Genomic DNA, 26,334 nt, shown 5'->3' with positions numbered 1-26,334 from the left:
ATACTGAAAGTAGTCCTAATATGAATCAAAAAAAAAAAAAGCATAATGTAAATGAAAGCAACATAAGAAAAAAAAATCACTTCTAGGTTCTTCTTTTGGTTATTGGCTATTTAATTTGTGGAGTGCAGGATACTTCTGATTAAAAATTTAAGGGTAAATATCTAAAACTAAACATCTGAATTCAAACTAATTTTGAATATTTGCATTCATTACAATGCGGTCCACATCTGAAAAATTCCCATTATATAGTACATGGAAACTAAGGATCAACTGTGAAGCTAAGGAACCTTCACAAGGAACCGTATTAGAACCAATAAGATTATTTGTTAATGTTGTCTTTTGACCTTTTAGAGGTCTCTGCTAAAGGGATGTTACATTGATGTCATACATATCCTGCACTTTGCATACAATTAAAAGCTGTCTTTGCTTAGGGCCTTAAACTGTCAAACAAATAAGTTCAGGATCAATCAAAAGCCTATAAAGACAATAGAGACTGTTATCTCTTATACTTTTTTGTGTTAAATGTACCTAACTAGGGATTTCATTATTCTTGATTAATACACAATGAAACTGAGATATAAACTGAGCTATAAACTGAGCTGGATATAGAACAGTGATTTCAGAGTTGAAAGGGGATACCAATAAGATTTAGGTATCCCAAATCTTGCAGTTCAGGAATCCAGTCATGTATCTAAATTAATGTTTAAAAGAAAATTTCCATTCATATTGTATTGGGAGTGGTAGCTAAAGAGAAAGTATCCAGAACCAAAAGCTGTAAACATTTCTAAGATAGGTAATTTGTCAATTATAACACATTCCATAAGCTGGCAGGTACTGTCCCATAAAGGCATTTACACTTCATATTCATGCCTCTTACATTGCTGATTTGCAAGGCATTGATTTGGGCCTGTAGCATGACTGGTGTGTCAGAAGGAATGCTGATGTTGGTTTTATCTTTATTCCAGGCTTCCTGATACAGTTTCTGTGGAGAGAAGGGAAATATTATTGTAATATAGCAATAGAGAATGGATATTTAAAACATTAAGTCTTAGCAACTATTTAACCTAGAAAAAATGTTTTTATATATGTTTGTGACAGTTTATTTTATGTGTCAAGTTGGCTAAGCCACAGTACCCACATGTTTGGTCAAACATCATTTTAGATGTTTCTGTGAAGGCACTTTTTTTTGAGATGAGATTAACATATTAGTAGACTTTGGGTAAAACAGGCTACCCTCTGTAATGTGGGTGGACTTCATCCAATCAGCCAAAAACCTTAGTAAAAAAAAAAAAAAAAAAAAAAAAGACTGACCTGTGCAAGAAGTAATTCTGCCAGCAGACTGCCTTTGGGCTTGAACTCCAGCCTGCTGGCCTACCCTGCAGATTTTAGGCTTGCTGGCCTCCACAACTGCATGAACCAATTCCTTAAGAATTGTATTAGTCAGAAGCTTGACTAATACAATGTTATACAATTTAATATATAAGATTATGTCACAGGTTTTGATATTTTCTAGGACTTTGATCAATTTTTGTTTCCTTGAATCGTAACGGAGTGACATTTTTCACTTTAGTACTTCCAAAATTGTGTGTTTGGTGGGGGAAAGGTACGTTGGCATTTGTCAAGAGTTCTACTTTGCATGTGCCATCACTGAACTAGTCAAGAGATTCTTAGAGTTGCTCCCATCACTACAGTCTTTGAAGAACAGTCCACTTGCTGAGTGTGTGTGTGTGAGGGGAAGGTTAGCTCATCTGACAACAGAGTCCCATAAAAGAATGCTTGGTAATAAGATGGTTCTTACGTCACTGATTTGCAGAGAATTGGCTTTTGCCAGGACGACTTCTGGAGTGTCAACAATGCTAGTGAATTTCAAGGCTTCTGGTCGTGTTCTATAGAGTCGTTCATTCACAAGGTCTTGGGCACCTTTCACTCTGGTCATTTCTACTGAGCCCTCTGGCATCCAGCCAATGCCACGCAGCCACTCCAGGTCTGCTTTATACACACTCTGAAAAGGCGTTAGAAAGAAATTTTGTTCCAGTGTTAGATATAACATTCCTTAATTGAAAAATAAAGTTCATGGGGTGAAGGGAGTATAACTGCAGGGGATGGTGGTTCCAAAAAAAGTAGGACCTGAGATTTTACATGACTTGGGGTTTTAATATTAATGACAGAGTAATTTGTAAAAGCATTAATTCTTTATACTAGTCATGAATAAAAATAAAATAGTAATAATATTCAATTCCATGATAATTATTTGATATTTTAAAAAATTATGACTAAAACATTTTTAAAAAGAAATTTTATCGAATCTCACTCTATTTTTATCCTGTAATAACTGACCCAAGGAAAGTCCATTTAGTGTTTTGGATATAGTCTAATAGTGGCAAATTTTTTAAAAAATTCATATAATTTACATTTGTCTGAAATATATTTTCATTGCCAGAAAATAAAAATGACATGAGGAAAATAGTTTGGAATCTAGGCCAGGAAATAAAGGACATGACTAAGCAGGGTTCTTTGTTTATATTCTTTGCTTCCGTGACATAACTCCTAAATATGGTTTTTTTATTAAACAATATGAATGGCATTCCCCTCGAGTTGTGTAGTGCACAACCCGTGGGTCTGACCACAGAGGCACTGACTGGATAATTAGTAAATCTCTGCCCTCCCATTCCCCGCCTCCAAAAGTTCACGTTTACGTACATCACTCTGCAGTTCATAGGCCTTCCTTGCATGGATAATGTCGTTGTGATCAGGTAAGCATGTCCAGTGATGCAGGTAATTTCGGTAATCAATGTCACTGACCAGAGTCTGACATTTCTTGGCCAGCAAGATGCCTAACATGTCCACTGGGCTGCTGAACTTGGTCTTCCACTTCTGAAAGTCTTTCTTGTACTCTCTTTCACTTTGAATCTTCCCTGCATGTATGGCACACATAATCTTGGGGTCATCTTCAATGCTCTGGGCTCCAATGTGGTGGCCTTTCTGTTTTTCATATGCTTCTTTGTATTTGTACTAAAGTGTCAGAAATACAGGTTTAGAAATCCAGTTCTAAGACCATATACATGCTGACAATTACAGATAACGTGAACACCCACAAGCAAATGGATAAGAATTTCATATTGCAAATATTTTGTCATGCAGTAACTGGAACTTCAATTTCAAACTGTATTTTTCTTCTTTATGACAACAAAGGAAAATAGGAAGCAAGACTAGGGAAATACATGTGGAAGCAGTTATAAAGTGTGGCCCACCAACTGCACTATGGTTGTTCAGCAATATGAGACCAAAGGGGTTAGATGAAGGGCACTTACGTCACTGGCAATGTCCCTTGAGGCCTTGGCACTTTTGATGGAAATAGCATCAGCTCTCAGATCATAGTCCTTCATCTTTGATTCATCCCATCCCTTGGTATAAAGTTTCTATGTAGAGAACAACACACAACAGAAAAATAAAAGTGTTATAGAAAGTTAATAGGCCAATTCTAGAAAGGAAGGTAGGAAGAAAAACTATTTTAATTACTCTTAGAGAGGCTTAAATAACAATTAAGAAATCTCTTACTTGACTGATATTGACAGAATTGCTCTTTGCCAGCATAATTTCTGGAGTGTCTGGCATCACGTGGATGGAAGTTTTGTCAGCATCCCAAGCTTCTGTATATAAATGCTATAAGGGAAGTGAGATCAAATTCTTTGTTAAAGCCAATATATTTCAATAATTATCAAATTTAGCTTACTTAACTGTAAAATAGCCCTTTTAAAGTTATTTGGAGGTGAGAGAAGCAAAAGGTAGTATGAAGAGTGAAACATGGTGATATTTAAACAGCCATGTAATAGTTTCATAGCTAATATGAAACATTAAAATGATATCAATTATTAATTATTTTTATCCAATGACACTCCAACTTACTCATAGGACCTCCAAGGATGGAGCTTTGCTATAGAACTATGATATAGTAGAAATCCTTAGACTTCAGAGTCAATCCCAAGTTCAAACCCAACTCCACTGTGTTCAAGCTGTGTGATCTTGAGAAAGGGGCATAAAGCCTCACATTCCTCATTTGTTGGATGAGGATAATCATATCTTTTTTTGAGGATTTTTTGAAGATTAACCATAACATATGTAAAACTCATGAGTTATAGTAGACATTTAACAAATTTAATGGTTTTAAAATTTTCTATTGTTGTTATAGCTGTGTTTGCTGTTGATGGGTGTGGTATAGAATTTCTGGAGTTTTAACAGCCATAACTCTGGAGAGTTATAAGAGCCAATCTCACATCCTGTACTGAGCACTCAGTGTCACTACCAGAATGTTTGGAAGATGTTCAGGCAAATATGAGAGAATTCAGATAAATTCAATTCAATCTAAAATGTGCATATCGAAGACCTACCCACTAGCTAAAAAATTAGTCCACTCTCAAAAAACAGATTGTTAGAGCTCTGGAAAATAGAAGTGATCATCTATCTTGTGTAATAAAACTGAAAGCAGTTTGCTTTTACAAATGGATTTCCACATCTAAGGCAGAAGAGTAAACCAAGCAACTAATTGAGTTGTGCACCAACACTGCTATAAATACTATGTTTCCCAGGCTTTAGAATGAAATACTATATAGTTATATATTTCTCACTTTATGAGCCACGTTCATGGAAACTATGACTCAGGCAACTGGAAACAGCTGGAGACTAACCTTGCTCATTGTCAGGGCATTAGCCTTTGCCAGGACAATTTCTGGGGTATCTGTAATGCACGTGAATTTGAGCTGGTCTGCAGGCAGACGGTACTTCTTGTCACTTAGGATTTCTCCGGCTCTCTTCACCTTCTCAACCTCTACAGAGCCAATAGGCACCCATCCAATGCCTCTCAGCCACTCAAGGTCAGCCTTGTAAATAGCCTGAAAATGAAATAATGTCAAATATTCATAAAAGTCCCCTAGATAGCTTGGTGTTTGATCCCAATTTAGCATATACAGATGGTGAATCTTGCGTAAATCTCTGAGAAGACCCATCGGATTGCCGTATTTTGGTAAAGAGTAGCTAGTCAAACGAGTAGCTAGTCTCAGAAGGTAGCCAATATTTGCTATTTTAAAGACCCATGAAACCTCTCTAATAATATGTGATTTCACTGACACAAAAGGATTTTAGGGAAATTACTGCCTGTCGCCTGGTACAGAGTTTATATTCTGAGTTGATTGCTCTACCTCCTTGTGTGGGAATAACACTCTGGAAGAATACAGTTTGCTCCTATCTCATTGGGCAATGGCCTTTAAAGCCAATTGTGTAACATAAGAAAGGATGAATATAACTGGCTGACCACATGTTGAATTAATGTGTTTCCTGGGGACAACACAAAGGGCATCTTTTTTCATATGATTCTATATGCTTTTAAGCCAAGAGTACGTATATTTATACTCTTAGTTATCTTATTTTCAGTCCCCTTTTTGTGTTATAATTCAAGTAAAAAAAAAGATACTTTGTCCCTTTTCATTTTTCTTATTTGAATTTAAATAATTGAAAGAGAATTTATCTCATTAGAAAGAGTAGCAATTCTTTTTATTTGTATGCATTTTGGGGAAACTCTGTGATGTAATGCCATTACTTTTATCATTCTTTCAAAGTGATTACTTGCTAGAACCTGATTTAAAAAATAATAATAAGGAGCAACTAAATCAATGAGGTGACATTTAAGTTCTAAGGACAATTTAATGGCCACCAATAAAAGTGCCTAACATATCCCTAGGGAGCTATTGTTTTTAGCTTCTTAGAAAAAGTATCACAATGAATAATTTATTCCTAAACTTCCCTTCACAAGTTATAATAGATATTTCATATGTTAAGTAGTCAGAAAAATGATAATGCAATCAATTCATTTGGAAAATTAGGTTGCATTAAACCAGGAATTCTTAACCTGGCATCAATGAACTTGGATAGAAAAAAAAATCCATAGTTTTATTTTCATTAGCCTCTAACTGAAATATAGCATTTTTTTCCATTATAAATTTAGGCAAGAGATTATCGTAGTGACACTACATGGGAGTTGGTCAGCAATAAAAATCACAAATATTTTCCTACCTATTACAGTTGTTGCAGACATCGTGAAATGTTTACACTCATAATTTTTTGAAATTAAACTAGTTATTACACCTACCTTTTTATTCAACATGTTAATAAAGAAGCACATAACAGACTTAGTTTAAGATTTTGATAACCATATTTTGATATGATTGATTTCTTTTGAAACACATATACATAAACATATATATATATACACATATATATGTATCGATTTTTTTTAAATTTACACACTTCATGACATTGTCATGAAAAGTTGTCCATAGGTTTCACTAGACTACCAAAAGATTTCATGGCATAAAAAAGTTAGAACCTCTTTTTAAAACCTGAAGAATGTTAGATTCACTCACATCACTCTGAAGGTCATAGGCTTTCCGAGCATGAATGATGTTGTTCTGATCAGGCAGACAGATCCATTCGTGCAGGGGATGCTTGTAATCTATGTCGCTTACAAGGGTCTGACACTTCTTGGCCAGCACTATCCCCAGCATGTCTACTGGGCTGCTAAACTTGGTCTTCCACTTCTCAAAGTCCTTCTTGTACTCCCTGTCACTCTGGATCTTGGCCGCATGGAGGGACCACATTATCTTGGGGTCGTCCTTAATGTTTCGGGCCCCAATGTGGTGGCCGAGCTGTTTCCGGTAGCCTTCCTTGTATTTGTACTGAAAAAAAGAAAAGAAATATGAGTCTAATGCTAAGAACACTCATTTCTATCATATTTCATAGTTTTATACATACACTATTCTTTTTATTTTCCCTACCACTAGCGTGAGAAAGGTTAATATCATCAACCCTGTTGTATAAAATAGAAACCTAAAGCCTAGAGAGGTTAAGTGATTTGTTCAAGGTCACATCACAGTAGGTAGCAGATCTTGGAATGCAATAGCTTCTGGTGTCTAATATTTTCCCCTTTCTCCTTAAACTATACTACCTACATTACATTTGTTTGCTTAGCAAGTAACGGTAAAATATCTTGTATGATCTAAAAAAGTATCTACTTAATTTAAAGATATGGCTATTTTTTCCTAAAAATGCTTTGATATTCAGAATATTTTAGAATGTATCCCTTTTAATTAGAATTTATAGTGAATTCCCTGACTACATTTAGATAGTTTTTTCAGGAAATACCTCCTTCGTGAGTCTGTCAATGTCATTGAACTTTCATCATGTCTTGAGTCAACACTCTATCTACTTCTAAAATTCAAGATAATATGTTATGATCCATTTTACCATGAGTTGATTATAGCATGGGCTTCTCTAGCTTAACAGCTAGAAAAAGTTTAAATAATAGAAGGCATAAAGCATGAATCTAAGTTATGGAGCCTTCTAGAAAAAGGAAAGTCTAGATTTGGGTTCAAAGCAGTGCTGGTATGGAATAAGGGCACAGGACACTCTCAGTCAAGTGGATACTGAGAAAGAGACAAGTAGGTAATGTGAAAGAGCTTTGCTTACTTCTCAGTTTGTTCTTATAAGGAGTTAAGAGCATCTTGGTAGGACTACCTCACTAAAAGTTACAAAGGATGAACCAAAACTCTAAAATACATCCATCATCTGGTCTTCCTTTAATGCCAGAATAAACAGATGTAGTAGGAAATGGTGAACATCTATATTGGCTTATTTGCATGTGTTATTAATTTTTTTTTTTACAAACATCTGGGTCAACTGCTGCTCAATTTCTGACACTCAAATATATAAACTCATTTTTAGTGTCTCTAAAACACTCATTTAAAAAAATATATACCTCTATCTTTGACTAATTAACAGGTATAATGGATGTAGTATCTTGTACTTTCCTTTGTTTTTAATTATAACTCTGTACTTTGAGGAATCACTACATGAAATTAAGACATGTAAGGATAACAAAAATTCTGTCAAGAAAGATTATAAAAGCTTCCATTTGTGGACATTTTTGAATAAGAAATGCCTCTACCAAAAACATCAACTTACATCACTAGCAATATCTCTTGAAGCCTTGGCTGCTTGGATTGGAATGGCATCCAAACGCAGATCATAGCCTTCCTTCTTTGACTCTTCCAAAGCAAGTTTATAGAGTTTCTGTAGAAAAGAGAGTCATTAAATCATTCCTCTTTTCATAAAAAAATGAAACTTTTAATTATTAAATTTTCTCTATCCTCTTTTAAATTATAAAAACAAATCCACGAAGTCAAGTATAAGGGCAGGTTGTACAAAACTTGGCTTCATAGGACTTTAAGGCACATGTTCTAAACTCTGGGATTTTATTGATTGGCAAATTCCAGAAAAAAAATTGGGGTGAAGATCAGCATATGGTTGCCAAAGTTTTGTTTTGCCACACAAATACATCTTAAAAAAAAAAAAAAACCTATTTACTATCACCATCGTAATGTATGTAAAAGAAAGGCCATCTTAACACTAAAGAAGAAGAAAGAATAAGAACTTTTTTTTTTAATTGAATATATTCGTATTCATAAAAACTCAATGCATTTGTCTTTGTTTTTTCTCATTTTGCTGTGGACAATTATCACAGACAGTGATTGATCTGTAGAGTAGTATTTCAGAATCATCACTCTGATGAAAATGTTTGCAAATAACATTAAATGGTAACCAGAACATTAATGAAGCAGTAAGAACAATACAGAGCATGATAACTCACTGGGTTCCAAGCCAGTGCCTGCCTAATAAACAGGTGAATAAAATAATGACTTGCTACCTACACAGACCTGTAGGGAAAGGCTTTGGGAGCACAACTCCTGCTGAGCTATTTCTCCATAAGCATTCCATTCCCCGATGTTCTGTCGCTAAAGGCTGGCCTACTTTGTGGACCTACCATATAGCCTGAAATTGAATCAAGAGAGACCTATCTCTTTTACTGACAATGTTAGATTGGAGTATGTATAATAAATTAGTCAAAATCCTTCACTAAGGAAACAGTTACGATAGGTCATTTTTGTCTTTCTCTTTATTGTAAGATCAATAGTTTACTCACATCACTATAGTTTATTCGGTTGAGTTTGGCTAGCATGATTTCTGGTGTATCAGGCATGACATGGATTGTTTTCTTATCATTGTCCCAGGCTTCAGTATATAAGCGCTATGAAAAAAAAAAAAAGATAAGAAAAATTATTTTAGAGTTAAAAGACTTTTTATTATTATTATGTGCCACTCACCTCTCCTCTATACAAAGTAGAAATAAAATTATTAAAGTTGCATAAATTCCTACCTTTCATGTAGATAAGTGATTATTTCCAAGAATATTTAGCTCACTAGTTCATTGACTCAGAATTTTTACTGTTTCTCATTAAAATTCTTTACCAATTCTGAAAAGTATAATTGGGTTGCAGTATTTAAAATCTGTAATCATAAAATATTACAGCACATGGTATTTTTAACACCAGTTTAATATTTTGAAGTATTGCTGAGTAACTATGCTATTATGATAAAAAAAATCATTTTTAAAGGTATCATAAATGATATAGGAATCCTTAAAATGTAGTAATATGTTAGAATTTTTACCTTGTTCTATGGAGAATACTGATACCTAATGATAAGGAGTAAAGACTCACCTTATTCATGATAATAGCATTGCTCTTTGCCAGCACCTGCTCCGGTGTGTCAGTTATGCTGGTAAATTTCAGTGCATCTGGACGCTGACGGTAGATATTATCACTCAGTATCTCTGTGGCCCTCTTGGCTTTAACAACTTCCAAGGAGCCAATCGGAACCCAGCCAATGCCTTTCATCCATTCAAGGTCTGACTTATACAAATTCTGTAAATCAGATAAAAAAAAAACATTTAATAATTAGTGTTTCAGATTCATAGTCACAAAATGGCTCATATTAGAGAAACACAAAAGTATCAATGAACAGATAAGGCTCCCAGCATAATCGATCACTCATTCATAAATGTTGAACCTTGAGCATATTTTTTACTAAGCACTTTTTGATACAGAGGATTGTACCAGAATGAAGAGAGATTTTTTTTTTTTAATGTAAAAGAAACAGTCATGCCCTTGAGGGTATTATAAAATTTTTACACAAGATAATATATCATATATTTCCCTAATTATTTATTTTATTTTATTCTTAATGGATGTGCTAATTGTCAATAAGAATTAGGTGATTGGTTTTGAAAAAGACAAGAATGTGTTAGTATCTTCCCGAATGTATAAAATATGAATTCTTATTAAAATAATTTGGCATAATATACTTCTGTTCCCTCTCTCCATACTAACCTCCATTCACATACACATACATTTCTGCAACTTTAGCTAAAAATGTGTAGCTATATATTTTTGAGGACTAAGTTTTATCTAACTCAGGCAAAGAAAACCCAAATCACCAGGAAGAAATATATCTGTATAAAACTAATAATATAAACTTTATTTCTTCTATTATATATAACTTTTGAGGAAGAAAAATTGTGAAATAAATTATAATGCTACCAATGAGAACCTGTTTTTAAATTCAATTGTACATTTTTTAAAATCTACAAACAAATTCTAGTCCATTGGCACTAGTTGGAGCCCACGGACATATTTCAGATCTGCTTTTTGGTTTTTTAATTAAAAATTTTTTATATTAGTTTTAGGTATACAGTACAATGGTAGACATTTATACAATTTATGAATTGACTCCCCTCTCTCCCTCCCACCCCCTGCCAAATACTCTAGTACCATCTTGGATTATACATAGCCATTGCAATAATATCGACCTTACTCCCTAGGCTATACTCCCCTTCCCCATGATTGTTTTATAGCTACTAATTTGTTGGTATTTTAGATCTGTTTTTAACATGCAGAACCAGAATCAGGGATACGCACATCACTCTGGAGGTCATAAGCTTTCCGAGCGTGGATGACATCATTCTGGTCCGGCAGGCAGGTCCACTGGTGCAGTAAATGTTTATAGTCCACATCACTGACCAAGGTCTGACATTTCTTGGCCAAAACGATACCAAGCATGTCCACTGGGCTGCTGAACCTTGTCTTGTATTTCTCAAACTCTTTCTTGTACTCGCGGTCACTCTGCACTTTGGCAATGTGGAGCGACCACATCATCTTGGGGTCGTCATGTATTGCTCGTGCGCCAATGTGGTGACCCAGTTGCTTCCGGTAAGCTTCTTTGTATTTGTACTAGAAGACAGAACCAAGTGAATGAGGAGGAAGCACAAAGAGCATTTTGTTCCCTGTTGTTCTTTCTGTGGTGATACTTTTCTATGAAATCCTTCAGAAACCAGGGGACTCTCATCACATGGGGGGTGCTAGCTCCCGAAGAAGAGGATGGTGTGTTCATTATCCCATGTCCACAGAATAACTCCACAATAATTCCATATGCTAAAATTATATGTTGACAAAAGTGATTAAAAAGTGAACATTGAAAGGGTGAGGTCAGTTAGAGTGACAAACAGTGTCTCAGAAGTTGGTGGGCACATTTGAGATGTGCTTACATGGTTCATTAATTTTTTTTTCTAAGGTATTCTGAGAAATAGTTTCCTCTCCACCAATAATCTGAGGGGTAGTTTAAAGCTGGGCAAGTTTTATTTTTTGATGGATAAAGAGTTTCAGTTTTGCAAGATTAAAACGTTCTGGAAGTCTGTTGCACAACAGTGAGAATATACTTAGCACTACTAAACTGTATACCTGATGATGATTAAAATAGTAAATTTTATGTTATATATTTTTTATCATAAAAAAACCTACAAAATTGAATAATATTGGTATTCTTGGATTAATAAATTATCAAGGAATCTGATGTTTTCATTTTTAGAGTAAAGGAATATTGATTTTGTAGACTCCTCAGCAAGGAAATTTATAGCTTTTTGCTATCCTATATCTTTCTTCAAGTCATGAGAGAGAATTCAGTTAAACTTACTTCTTTCCTGTCATTTTTGCCTTGAGTGTTTCCTGAGGAGAGTTTATGAGGTTTTAGGAGTAGCTCAACATATGTTCATTTAATGTTAATCAAGACACTCAGTCTTATTAAGCCAAGACCAAAAGGCAAGAGTCGAGGGAACTCCTTCTAGAGCAGGCTTTTTCCTGTCATGCTTGTAATATTGGCAGGCCACCTACTGTCTCAATGCCTCAATGTATTTGCCTATACAATAAGGTGGTTAAGATCAACGATGACTAAAAAGACATCCAGCTATGATTCTCTATACAGTGGCTGCACTACCGATAACAAATGTAGGGACTCGAACAGGTCTTACATCACTGGCAATATCCCTGGAGGCCTTGGCAGCCACAATGGGAATGGCATCGCTTCTCAAGTCATAGCCTTCTTTCTTGGCTTCTTCCATGGCTTGGCGATAGAAGTTCTGAGGAAAGAAGCAGTAGCTTTTAGACACTCACTTTCACTCTAAAAGTGTTATTTTGTTTTTTGTTCTTGTTATTTTATTTTTTTTTTGGTCAAAGGAAGACTACTTTCGGATGCAGAAGTATGTTCAGCTTTAAGTAATTTTTAACAAGATGTCTTTCTATACATTTAAATTGAAATTTTTACATTTAGCAGGTCTTAACACCACAAGTTCTTGCATAAATCCTTATAGATTTTAGACAATAACTCAATAGCTCTCGGATGTGTTCACATTGTTCAGCACTTGCTTTTCTTGTGAAACAACCAAGAAATGTCGATCTATATAACTCCAAATTTGAATTAGGCACAATTTTACTAGCAAGTAATATGATTACATAATAACATGCAATAACGATACTACCACTATAAACATGTTTCTATTATCAAACAGTGCTGAACTAACGATAATCCACTATTTCTGAATGTCTTTGTTAATATTGATTTGCTCTCTATTTATTCATTTTGTCAACTGCTGGAAATTGCTACCATGGGAATAGTAGATAGCAAAGATTTAAAAGTAAAAAATGCAAAGTTGATAAAATTTTTATTTGCTGATTTTTTCTGTGAAATGGAAAAACACCCATTACCGAGGCTATGTAAAGGCAAAATCTTAAATGTAAGGAAAATCCTTTAAAAGTATGGCAGAAAAGATGAAACTAATTGCTTCATTATTATGCCTCATTCTAAGATTAAATTAAAAATACAGTAATAGTATCTGGATTTGAAATATGACGCAGAGGTGCTTAATTTTTAAATGACTTGAGTCCTAGAAAGATGTTATTGTATGTTTTTAATGTAGATTATTAATATGTGGCAATTTACATTTTTTTGAAGATGAGATTTTGCAAGGAAAGAAGAAAATATAATAAGTATTTGATATATTTGAGATAAACGCTCAAGGGCATTTGTTCTTAAAAATTTCTAGAAATGTTTATTTTGCAACTGGAGTCAAATACTTCATCTATTATGTTTTTCCTTTGAAGAATTTGTCCTTATGAGTAAGTGGGAATAATATGCTTGAATCATTTCATGGCTTTAGGTCAAACAAAGATAATTTTCATTCTTCCAACGTTTGAAAAAGAGGCAGATTTTAAAGAAGAGGACATTTTTAGTTATCATCAAGGCTACTTTATAAAGCTTGTTTTGGTAAGTTATTTTCTCAAGAGAACTAGAACAAGTAAATGAGAATTTAAGATAATAAAATCAGATGTGGCTTTGTTTTGTTTACATTTATTGAGCCAAGTACAGAATGAAGATACCAATGGTAATTAGCCGAGAAAAGATTTAAGTGGGTCATTCTGAAATCTAATCAGAAGACGGTCCTTAGGGAATTAACATAAACTTGGAGTTTTAAAGAAAGTAAATCCAGCAGAAAATTTTAGAAATAAAAAATAGCCCAATTTCCTCTCAGCAGTCTGAAAAAAACCTACCTCATCTGACCTAATTTTAACAAAAGGGAGAGGCTTAAAAGCGTTATTACAGTTTGGGATAGACACTAACTTCATCTGCCTGGGGTGAGACAGACTTCCTGAGAAAAACTAATCCAACAGAGAGCTGTACAGCCAAGAGACAAATTGCTCATTCAAAAATGACTAAATGCCAGGTCAATCAAATACTTTTGATCAGGCTTATTCTTGGGTCAGCTATAAAGCTTGAGAAAGGAAAATTGTATTCTCTTCATTTCACTTGTTGTGGTTATTTGATTTAAGCATGCCTCTTCTTTAGGGCTACATTATTATAAGCAAAAGTAATTAATATGGGTACAATAATGAATATGACCAAGTCTTGATAATGAGTACTTAATTTTTCCAATGTTCTAAAACTGAATAAAACTCTGCCTTTTCTTCTTTTTTTAAAATGAAAACACACATAAGAAAGAAATCAGAATTCTTTTGAATAAACCCAATAATTCTTAATTTTGTCAAAAACAATTGGGCAAAAGTTGTTTCTGTAGCAGTACTTCTGGAATGCAAAAATATGTAATGACACGTTTAGCTGGATATAGTGCATAGAAGAATGTATTTTACTGTTCTCATGCAATTCTAAAATTGATAAATTTAAGAATTCTCATTTCAGTTCTTGTAAATAAACCTCAAGTTATTCTGAGCATATTAAATAAATCTAATTTTCATTGTGACTTGAGTGTGAAGGGAAAAAGTTAAAGTTTATACTTGATCTTAGCCAAAAGGTTGAGAAGTGATTTGAAAAAGTTAAAGTTTATTAAGCAACTATTTTGTGCCAGGCTCCACACTGGGCATATTATGTATATAATCTCATTTACTTATCACAAAAATTGCTCATGGTAGGCATTTTTATCCTATTTTAAAGATGAAGTCATGGAAGAAAACTCAGAGAACAAATTTTGAAGCAAGTGCTAATCTCATAAATAGCAATAATTATTTTTTAATTAAAATTATAATGTATTTCAATCACTAATAACTAATTTTGAGAGCTTCCCCCCCCCATGACATGGAGATATTTTTGTATTTATTTATTTTTCTATATATCTAACTACCTTTGGAATATAATGATACTAATATTCAGGGTAGGATCGTGGCAAGAAAAAGAACAAAACTAAACTAATTGGTCCACATGAGAATTTAATCATAATTCTGAATTTTTTTACTGCATCAGCAAAAATCATTCAGCAGTCAGATCAAGGAAATAAAACAAACGGTCTTACCTCACTATAATTTATTTTATTTTGTCTTGCCAACACAATTTCAGGTGTATCAGGCATGATGTGAACCTGGGTCTTATCTTTGTCCCAGGCTTCTGTGTATAAGCGCTGTGAAGGATAACAAGGTTAATGAATTAGAAACATAGTGTTTGCTGTGAACAGGACTTTTCAACTTAGAGTTCAGGATGAAGCTGAAAGCCAGCCTCCTCGCTATCTGTGGTGAATGCAATGTGCCAAATTCTTTAATCTCTTTGATATTACAAGATATTTTCATTAAATATAAATGTAGACTCAGATATGACCAGTAAATGTGTGTTTTTTATTAGATCATCTTCACTCCAATGAAATTAAAAGTATTTTTCAAACATACATATTACTGTGGCTATATAAACAAATCCTTCCCATGATTTTCGTTTATTAATTGCAATGTACTTGGATTTGCCATCTCTAGATTTCTATTTGATAAATATTACAGACCTTTGCATTTGACTTGTTTGTTATATACTTGTTTGTTTCATACCTAGAAAAGTACTCAATGAGAAAGAAATGTTGATACTAAACTATATATAACACTCACAGACTTCAAACAATTTGCACACCAAACAGCTGTCTAATTCCTAACTCTGGCTATTTCACAAGAAATGTCAAAGCAGAATTCCCACATATATTTTTGGAATATTAATGTAACTGAATAGAGCACTCAACCAAATCACTACACATAGGATGACAAGTTGCTAAAATGAAAAAGATTAACTTAATCATAAATATTCTCTAAGACATATAACCCTGCTTTACTTTCCCCTAAATTGGGGGCTCACCTTGTTCATGGTGAGGGCATTGTTCTTGGCCAGCACCTGTTCCAGGGAATCAGTCACACTGGTGAATTTCAGCTTGTCTGGAGGCTGGCGGTAGATGTTGTCACTCAGTATCTCTGCAGCTCTCTTGCACTTGAGCACTTCCAGAGACCCAATGGGGACCCAGCCAATGCCCCTCAGCCACTGGAGATCTGATTTATAATTGTTCTGGTGAGATAAACAAAAAGCAAGTATTACTTTATGACACATTTCAAAAATGAAAGGAAAAGACTAAAAAACTTGGATAGACAAACATCCTGTTTATATCTTTTAAAATATGAAACAAAAAATGGATATAGCTCCATGGTATTATGTTCTCTTTAAAAGAAAAGTAAGGCACAGCGAATGAGGGGCGAAGAAAAAAAGCGTTATTCTTTCTGAGAGCTTTACTTAATCCTAGATGATTATCCATACATTGCTATCATAAGTGTGGTCACCAGTGGTATTTAATGAGTCTCAGTACTCACATCGCTCTGCAGGTCATAGGCCTGCCGAGCATGGATAACATCATTCTGGTCGGGCAGGCACGTCCACTGGTGCAGGTAGTTCTTGTAGTCTATGTCACTGACCAAGGTCTGGCACTTCTTGGCCAGCACCACCCCCAGCATGTCCACAGGGCTGCTGAACTTGGTCTTCCACTTCTCAAAGTCCTTCTTGTACTCCCTGTCACTCTGGATCTTGGCCACGTGCATGGACCACATCATCTTGGGGTCGTCCTTGATGTCCCGGGCTCCAATGTGATGGCCGAGCTGCTTGCGGTAACCATCTTTGTATTTATACTGAAATAAAAGCAGTCATTTAAAAAATAAAAATAAATAGAAAGGGCTAAAAGTCTTATTAACTTAAAACTTCATTATTTTAAAATTTATAATTCTTGCAGAGAAATAAAATCATTTGAATGTCAACTTATCTCCTCATCTTAAACTCTTATTAGGCTTCCCTACAATATTCTATGGGAAGATATGCCAAACTACATAATTTTATGGTTCATAGACATTAAATCCCTGGAAATAAAAGCAGCAACACTTTTTTGGAAAATCAATCAGAATCGTATGCTGCCTTTTATTCATCTTAGGCCAATGAAATCACCAACCCAGAAGTTTTACTTATGATTTTGAGAATGCCACTTCTGAGTCCACAGGTACCATTTCACACTCCAGCCCATCCATAACCTCTCAAAAATCTGATCTGCTGACTTTTACTGGGTTACTTGACTCTCTGAAATGGACTAGCTTGTGTTTTCCAACCTGCGTGTCCTGCCTGAGGGTTTTGAAATTACTTAAATGAGAAAAAAGATTATATTGTTGTCATTGTTTTAGTGGTGGTGGTGGTAAGTGATAATTCTGGATATTCTCTCCTCAGTTTAAGTAACGACATTACACAAATTCTAACATATATTTATGGAAATCTGAATTTGTCACCAAAGGACCAACTTCTTTCAGAGAAAGCAAAAAGAAAAATCAGGCTCATCATTTTGCTGTTTTTGTTTGTCTTTGTTTTCTGTCCATTTAAAAAGAACCCACAAAGAAACAGTTAAGGTAATTTTTCAAAATGTTGGCAAAAATCCAGAACAGGTTTGGAGAAAGGTACATTTTCCTACAACTGGCTGTACCAGGTCTTTTTCCGATGTCAAACCAATACATGTAACCAAATTATTTTTTGAACTTTTCTAGCATTTTCTTACTTCTGCATGGGCTATGTGCTCAAAATATAGAGATGAATGTCTTATAATTGTAGATATGAGCAATTGCAGATTCAAATTCAATTTTATAGTGAAGTTTAGGACACTTCCTCCATATATGGTACCTGAATATTAAAGTCTTTTGGAGTTGAAAAAAAAAATGACAGAGCTTTTCCAAATGAAAAACATTTCTTTCATTTAAAGCATAATAAATGTGCTTAAATTGATACTCAGATTCATCTTCAGAACAGGAAGATGATGACCGTGTCCCCCTATCCCATCCAGCCATTGTACAAACATGGAGCGTTGCTACTCACGTCACTGATGATGTCTCTGGAGGCCTTGGCTGCCACGATTGGGATGGCATCACTTCGCAAGTCATAGCCTTTCTTTTTCGCTTCTTCATGGGCAAGTTTATACAGAGTCTACAGGAAAAATGTCAGTTAAAACAAAAGATTTGACAGCAGTCATTTGGAGATTAACAAGTGACATACCATGTCATTTTAAAAAAAGATAGGCTCTGCAAACAATTTAAAATTCTAGCAATCTTGGAAAATAAATAAATTACATCTAAGCAAAAAAAAAATATGTAGCATCGGAAACACATGAGATATATCAATGGGTATTAACATGGATTGGTATATTAATCTATTATATACCATATATTGATATGTTAATCTATTATTGATCTATAAGGATATATAATAGATTAATATATATCTAGACTAATATATTATGCATGTCAACATAGATTAATATAATCTGGTAATATAGATCAATGGACAAAGCATCAATCTATACATATTTCTGACTTAAAAAGAAATTGTAGAACAATATGTTTATTTGCTTATAAATATAAACACATATACTTTTATTCATTTCTTCATTATTTAAAATTTTTTGACAATTATGTAATATTTTATAATGGTCAAAAAACAAATGAGAAAAAGTTTGAAGTACAATTTAAAGCATAGATAACTTGACCATAATCACAACTTTGATCTTAAATTTTAACTGTATCATATTAGTAAAACATACACCTATAAAATTGCATTTTACTTAAAAAAAAAAGTAGTCAGTGTTGTTAATGGAGAACACTTCTTTCCGTGCCTGAGGTTTTCTTCCATAACAGGAGCTTAATTGTTTTATCTCTGGCCTTACTCCTTTCTCTGTGCTTTTGCTCACTCTGCCCCTGAAGAGGCCCAGTGATTTACTGATTTATCGGACTGGTAGGGACGGGATAACTGCGCATGTCCACCTCAGCTCTGACCGGCTCTCTCTAAGAACAAGCTTAGGGCTCTCCTCTGTTTCCCTGGGCTCTAAGCAGGACGTCACTTCTGAGACGGGTGGGACTGATTGTCCTGCTCTGGTGTGTCCTGTGACTGGAAGGGAACCCAATTCTGGGGTTCAGTTAGCAGCTTGTTCAGCTTTCCTGCAAATGTATCCTTAAACCTAACTGTAGTAATAAAAAATGTGGGATTTTGGCTTCTATTTTTATTCCTTTGTTTCACTGCTCAGTTTTATTCAGGATCCATGTTGGGAAGAGGTAGCTATTATTAGAGGCCCCCTTAACATGGCTGCCAGATTCAGCAGATAAAAAGATAGCATACCCAGTTGACCTTGAATTTCAGATAAACAACATATAATATTTTTGGATCAATATTGAGCCAGCATTTTTTCTGGCTAGCCTTCTTGGAAATGCCGAAAATACTACTCAGTCCCACTGACTCACATTGGCAATAGCCATAACTGAAAAGATAATGCAACTTTAGTTTGCCTGTGGATCCTATAGCATATAATCCACAACCCAGAGATAAAAGGTTGGATGGGCTGAGATCTCCTATCACAGAATTGTATCATGATAGCTGAGGACCAAGCATTTCCATAAAAGCAAGTATAGTAAAACAAACAATAACGACAACAAAATAAGTGTAGCACCACAGAATTTTGCCCCTACCTCACTGTAGTTGAGTTTGTTCTGCCTTGCCAACGTGATCTCCGGGGTGTCAGGCATTATATGAATTTGAGTCTTGTCTTTTTCCCAGGCCTCTGTGTATAAACGCTATCGAAGAAAATGTTGATAGAAAACCATTTGAAATAAGAATTACAAAAAGTCAAATTAAAGCAGGCTTATTATTGATTTAATCAGGGAAAATGAATCAGACTTGGATATAAGGTATTCAATTGGAGGTTTGAATTTTAAACCTAGTTATCAAGGTTAAAATTGAGAATAATAAAAAATATTTTGAATCATTTAAGTATGTAATTTAGAAGGTAAACGTGACTCCACACTTGCATGGATAATTATAACTCCACCAGTCATTAAAGGATAACAACATCTTTTGGCATCTTGGAGAAGCTTGGGACTGCTAGGGCTCACCTTGTTCATGGTGAGGGCATTGTTCTTGGCCAGCACCTGTTCCAGGGAATCAGTCACACTGGTGAATTTCAGCTTGTCTGGAGGCTGACGGTAGATGTTGTCACTCAGTATCTCTCCAGCTCTCTTACACTTGAGCACTTCCAGAGACTCGATGGGGACCCAGCCAATGCCTCTCATCCACTGGAGATCAGACTTGTATACATTCTGTGAAGAGAAAAAGGCAGAAACTCTTCAGCAAGACCAAAAGATTTAGGGAAAGATGCAAATGGAATAAATAATGAAGTGCAATTCTGGTTGTTGTCATTGTTGGTGCTTTAATAGAAAACAAGCTTACTGTATTAGGTGACAAAAAGAGGAACTATGTTCCAAAATGACCTGGAAATGTCTCCTAGCCATAACAAAGAGTGATCAAGTATTTCAGATTGTTAGGAGCAGAGCGATCCAAACAAATATCTTCTGCCAGTTAATTCAATGAATGAAATTTTATATCATGTGCACAGACAGGAAAAATATGCCAAACCAGAGTGAGAGAAACCACATATATGTCCAACGACAGGCTATCAGTAAATAAATGTTAGTCTTAGTCAAATAAAATACTCTGCAGCTATGAAAAGCCATATTTTTAAGAACATTGATGACTTTTAGAAATGTCATTAACACAATATTAAATGGAATAATACCGCACCAATTATACAGATAAATTATGCGGATAAATTGCATAAGCAGGAGTGGGCTTTTTCGGTGGTTGGATTACATTGGATTATTATTGCCTTCTATGTATTTTTTCTCATATTTTAAAACATCTGTAATGTTATTTTTTTTAAAGAAAACTTAAACTATAACAATGAAGTAGAACCCCTGAAGCCCTGAAGCACATCTTTGATGGCTGTAATACTGTCCAAGGTTCAGGGAAATAAGCAACCACTCTGTTGGCCAGGGCTTAGTCTCTTGTCCACCATGTTCTCAGGATGGGAAGCATAGGCTCCTTTCCAGAATTACCTTTCTATATCTTTATTTCTCACTTTATTTTACATCATTTTTTCCACAAAAGGTTTTTGTGTACCCATTAAATATTCATAACTACTTTACGACAAGGGGATTGGACTTTTGCCAGCTCATTTGAAAGATTCTACCTGTAACAGCATTGAAGTAGAAAAAATTGACTGATATTTTGCAGTCTAGACAAAAAGCCTATTGAAATTGCTCTATGCTGACTACTTATTGCCCCCTAAATAACAATAGCAAGAATGAAAACAATAACATTTTATACCTCTGGAGTGCTTTTTGACTTTCAAATGCTTCCCACATTATTAAGATTGTATCACAGTGTGAAGGAGGTGATCTTGAAAAGGTACTCAACAAATAGACAAATGCAAGCTGCCTGTCAATGCTGTCACACTGTGGGTGACATTAGCTCTCTTTCATGTACAGGCAAAGCCTTCCTTTTTGGAGAGAATTTCAAAACACAGGCTTCAGTGGATCGAAAGCTAAGGAACAGATGTGGGTGTTTTCACAGGGGGCTGTATAATTTCCAGGAACAACCAATTAATGTATAATTATTATTAATTTATTTTATTCCTCAAAGTCCTATAATATTTAATAATTCCTTCAAATGTTTATAAACTACTTGCTGCAGAAAATGTACTTCTCACACCAAGATTTGAGATGGTGCATCTGCTTCTCAGGTGCTAGTCTCTGTCATTACCACGTGATCCCTTCACAAAGAGAGCCGTACTAAAAGGAGAAATTGTCACTGAAATGATCTAAAAGCTTACAGGCACAGTGAATTTATTTTTTATTTCATAAGAATAATATTTAGTGGTGCAACAGGCATTAGTATTCTGTTAATTATAACCTCATTCATTTTGTAAGGAGAACTAAAAACAGATTTCGAAGTAATTTTTTAATGTTTTGTTTCTTTCTCCCTTAAAAGAATTAAAGAAAATGTCTCCCTCTGGTGGACCCTGAATTCTAATATTGTTTTTTCCAGTTTTATTTTTTAAGACCAAGTCCAGTTCATAAACTTCACTACCTTATAAAGACTCTTAATGTATTCATAATAAAGTCATAAAACTATACATTGATTCAAATATCAAATATTCAAATATCATTCAGTAAATCCTAGCCTGAGGTAGACCAATTGAGTAGGTCAAAGGATAATCTTCGTATAGTTTAAATTATTTCTGCAGACAGCTCTGTTAGAGATGCTATACTCACGTCACTCTGGAGCTCATAGGCCTGCCGAGCGTGGATGACATCATTCTGGTCGGGCAGGCACGTCCACTGGTGCAGGTAGTTCTTGTAGTCTATGTCACTGACCAAGGTCTGGCACTTCTTGGCCAGCACCACCCCCAGCATGTCCACAGGGCTGCTGAACTTGGTCTTCCACTTCTCAAAGTCCTTCTTGTACTCCCTGTCACTCTGGATCTTGGCCACGTGCATGGACCACATCATCTTGGGGTCGTCCTTGATGTCCCGGGCTCCAATGTGATGGCCGAGCTGCTTGCGGTAACCATCTTTATACTTGTACTAAGATGAAAATGTACAAATCAGGTTTTTATTGTAAGCCTTTAGAGGCCACAAGTCTGTACAAAATCAACTTGGTTACACCACAGTTTTAAGGTGTAAGTTGACTTTTATTAATAACACTAACACAAGCCAGTATCCTGACATTTACCCTAGAAATTTATAGAAGTAGTTACATAAACATAATCAGTATAATTGTGGTGTATACCCCAAATCACCTATAACCTGGTAATAAGGAACAGTTCGAGAAGGAAGAAGTTCACGCTGTGGTGGAAGTTCACCTATGGAAGTAGAGGAGAGGTCATTTGAACAAGGAAACTTGGAGAAATAGATTTTATGTGCTAAAAGTGTGTCAGGAAAGAGATGCACTTGGTGATGTGGTGTGTTTAATAAGTAGTTATATGATTGTCTGGTTCCTTTCTGGTTCCTTTAGGGGGAAGTACTCTAAGGCAAGGGCTACTTGCAAGAGCAATAAAGAACTTATTATTTCACAATGGACCTATGCATCAGTGGTGGTGGCAAATGTTTGGCATTGTTTTGAAAGCTGATTATACGAGTAAAGCTGATGTAGCAGCCCAGCTGGGTAGAGCACACTCCTAATAAGTCATGGTTCCACATGGCCAACGATGTTTTCACTGTTCCAATGGCTTCATCTTAAACTTGAGCCAGTTATCGAAAATACATGCTTCTAATCTCCAAGATAACTGGAAGAGTACAGATGCATCGGCAGGAGGCAATATGGTACAGCAGAAAGGAATGGGGTTGTCTGGAGTTTCAACTCCACTATCTACTAAGAGTTTGATTTCGGACAAGTTGCTTAAGCAATCCACAAAACAGAGACAATGACAATATTGACTGGGGTTTATTATCCTATAGTAATTATGAAAAACAAGTGAAATAACACATGTAAACCTTTCAGTACAGAGTTCTCAATTCTTTTTGGTTATTAGTATTTCACTAGTTATTATTACTGGCATAAATCCATTCGTAGGGAAGGTCCACCACACATAAACCAAAGCGAATCACTCGCATGATTTTCCAACATAAAGGGCAGTGTATTACCGTATTCCTAAATATTGGGCCTTTATTTTTAGAGCAGCAGTCTGTTCCTCAAGAATCCTCTGAGGCACCAGAAAAGGATGAGGGTTTTATTCTAGGAGGTATGAGTTACACAACCAGGAGCGACTGTTAAGGGTATGACCTTGGACTAGTAACAGCCACTGGTACTGATCAACTACCTTCTTTTCATACTTTTACAGGGGTAAATTGTAATGCAATTGTCATATGCATTTTTAAAATATTGTATATTAAAATGCTAAATAAAGCCAGGCCCTGATTCTCACTGGGAGAATGTAGGTTTTTGAGTTACACTTTCTATAAACACTGTGATCATTTTTACATAAGTATCTCCAAGCCTGCAGCTGCGCTCTAACAATTTACATATAAGTGGATCTTTCTCTATTCTTGGGGGACCAGTTTTGACTGAAGACACTATGTCCTGAAGGTTACAAATCTTTATTCAATTTTTTCATTTCCCTCAAAACTAAATTTTTGAAAAATCCCACATAAATATATCAAGATATATTTTTTAAGGACCAGAAAAGTTCTTTTTAATTTAGTTCAGTAAAAATGTCACTCCTCACTGATCACATATTTGGAATAAAATTAACAACTCACATCACTGGCAATGTCTCTGGAGGCCTTGGCTGCCACTATCGGGATGGCATCACTTCGCAAGTCATAGCCTTTCTTCTTTGCTTCTTCATTGGCGAGTTTATACAGACTCTAAATTTGGGTATAAAAAATCAGTTAAGTGTTGACATTCATATCTAAAAACTGACAGGGGACTAAAATAATTTACCAAGTTTTACAGAAGTAGGTGCCTATAATGATTTTACGTTTAAGAATTCTAAGCTTTACGTATTTTTAATTTCTGGTGACAATTAAGAGCTAGTTAGTTACATAGTCATTAAAACTATAGTTTTCACCTTCCAAAATAAAGTGACTTAAGATGGTGGCTAATATATCTAAATGCTCAAAATTATATTCTGTGGAAGAGTAATATACTGTTGGTTTATGCTGTAAAAGAACAATATTTTCCTTGCTGGTAGTACACAGCTGAGAGAAATAACTAATACATCATTTGACAGAATCTTAGACACACAAAAATCAACATAGGCTTAAACAAATAGGCTCAATCTAAGAAGAAGAAATTGCAGAGAGATAAGTGTGTCTTTGAACTGAGATTTAAATTGCCGAATATATAAATGTAGGATACAAGACACCTAGCTTAAGCCCATGTAAGATGTCTAAGGTTTCAGCCGATCCCAAGTTCTATGTGTACCGGCAGAAACATAGCTGCCAATGTCCCCTGAGACAGAGAGTGCAAAAATGGAAGTCAAGTGTCCAGAAGAGGAAACAGGACTGTACTCAGCTGTCTGCAATGATCACTCCTCATACACAGGACTTTGATTCTGAGAGTCATGCTCTAGGGATGTCATGTGACAAACGCCCAGGAACTTGGGATGTTCGGATTATGTGAGGTGGAAGGGGAGGTACCACAGTTGCCATAGTCAGCTCCATAGAGTTGGCACAGATTGGTTCTGTATAGCCTCAGAGGATTGGGTCTGCAGAGAGAATCTTTTACTCAATACATCAGAAACACCTTTTAGTGGAATTTTCCATAACAAATGAGCTGACTTATGAGATCAGCTCCTTGTCACTGATCACTTAAGCAAAAGCAAATGGCAACCTATTGGGTGGGGACTATTGGGTGGGGATTTCTGTATAAGAAGGCTGAGCTCTCATCCTAAACATCCGTGCGTTTTGAAATGGGATACATGGCCCTATGCTCATAGAAAGTGAAAAGGAAATGGACTTGCTAATATATACACTGACAGATCCTCTCTTTGTCTTGTCTCTCTCTTTCTCTGTTATTTGATAGTACTACTGTGATTTTAGTCCTTGACTTAATCTTATACATTAAAAATCTTAAAATTTGATTCTAATTTAGAAACAATAACATGTAGGAAAATATATATTTAGCAAAACTATGTAGCATAAGGAGGAAATAAATATATATTTGGTCTACTATTAATCTTCTAACTTAAAAAATTAATTTAAAAAGTTCTAATTAATTTTATGGTTACTGCTTAAATGATTAGTTCTTATAATTTGTACTTCCTAAATGATAATTTGTGTTACTTGAAGTTTGATATTTAGGATGGTGATTGAAAAATGTAAGAACTGATATTCACATGGAGCAAGAGAAGAGATTCTCTATAAAGTTGTCATTTAGTAGTACATCTTGATGGAACAGATTAATTGAAGTAAGAAACAGCATGCAAATGTCATAGAATTAGCATCTGCTCCCACCTCACTGTAGTTGATTTTGTTCATTCTTGCCAACATAATTTCGGGTGTATCAGGCATGATGTGGATCTGGGTCTTGTCTTTGTCCCAGGCTTCTGTGTATAAACGCTATCAAAGAAAATATATAATGTCATTAGGCAAAAATTCAGTGTATAATTAGTAGGAATTTCAGGGCCAAAGGAACTTCATAAACAAAAATAACAAAAGGTTATACATTTTATACACATCTTCAAGTGAAGTCATCAGTTCATAATAGAACAGATATTTTCCTGTGACTTCTGATAACCTGAAGTGTATATTAACAAAAGAAAATTGAGAATATCTTTTATGCAAAGACAAATTTCTATGAAAATATGCCATTTTATGAAAACCGTAAAACAATTTCTGCAGTAAATATTAAAATAGAAATGACATACACATGAGATTAATAGATAGATCTAAATGG

General features: G+C 35.0%; 1 protein-coding gene across 1 annotated transcript in view; it reads right to left on the bottom strand.

Moving 5' to 3' along the window:
• Positions 1-26,334, bottom strand: part of NEB (nebulin) — a 185,635-nt gene that overhangs the window by 82,075 nt on the left and 77,226 nt on the right. The window contains exons 63-83 of the mRNA XM_016151113.2: positions 25,893-25,997; positions 24,195-24,302; positions 22,209-22,520; positions 19,992-20,195; positions 19,569-19,673; positions 17,929-18,036; positions 16,398-16,709; positions 15,895-16,098; positions 15,080-15,184; positions 12,251-12,358; positions 10,866-11,177; positions 9,609-9,812; positions 9,032-9,136; positions 8,014-8,121; positions 6,417-6,728; positions 4,686-4,889; positions 3,559-3,663; positions 3,312-3,419; positions 2,701-3,012; positions 1,799-2,002; positions 878-982 (exon numbers count right to left, since the gene is read on the bottom strand). Coding sequence (XP_016006599.2) covers positions 878-982; positions 1,799-2,002; positions 2,701-3,012; positions 3,312-3,419; positions 3,559-3,663; positions 4,686-4,889; positions 6,417-6,728; positions 8,014-8,121; positions 9,032-9,136; positions 9,609-9,812; positions 10,866-11,177; positions 12,251-12,358; positions 15,080-15,184; positions 15,895-16,098; positions 16,398-16,709; positions 17,929-18,036; positions 19,569-19,673; positions 19,992-20,195; positions 22,209-22,520; positions 24,195-24,302; positions 25,893-25,997 — 3,750 coding nt within the window. The remainder of the gene's footprint in view (positions 1-877; positions 983-1,798; positions 2,003-2,700; positions 3,013-3,311; positions 3,420-3,558; positions 3,664-4,685; positions 4,890-6,416; positions 6,729-8,013; positions 8,122-9,031; positions 9,137-9,608; positions 9,813-10,865; positions 11,178-12,250; positions 12,359-15,079; positions 15,185-15,894; positions 16,099-16,397; positions 16,710-17,928; positions 18,037-19,568; positions 19,674-19,991; positions 20,196-22,208; positions 22,521-24,194; positions 24,303-25,892; positions 25,998-26,334) is intronic.

This window comes from Rousettus aegyptiacus, unplaced genomic scaffold (genome assembly GCF_014176215.1).
Source record: "Rousettus aegyptiacus isolate mRouAeg1 unplaced genomic scaffold, mRouAeg1.p scaffold_m13_p_2, whole genome shotgun sequence".
NCBI classification, from domain to species: domain Eukaryota; kingdom Metazoa; phylum Chordata; class Mammalia; order Chiroptera; family Pteropodidae; genus Rousettus; species Rousettus aegyptiacus.
This window is presented reverse-complemented; position numbering and strand designations above follow the sequence as displayed.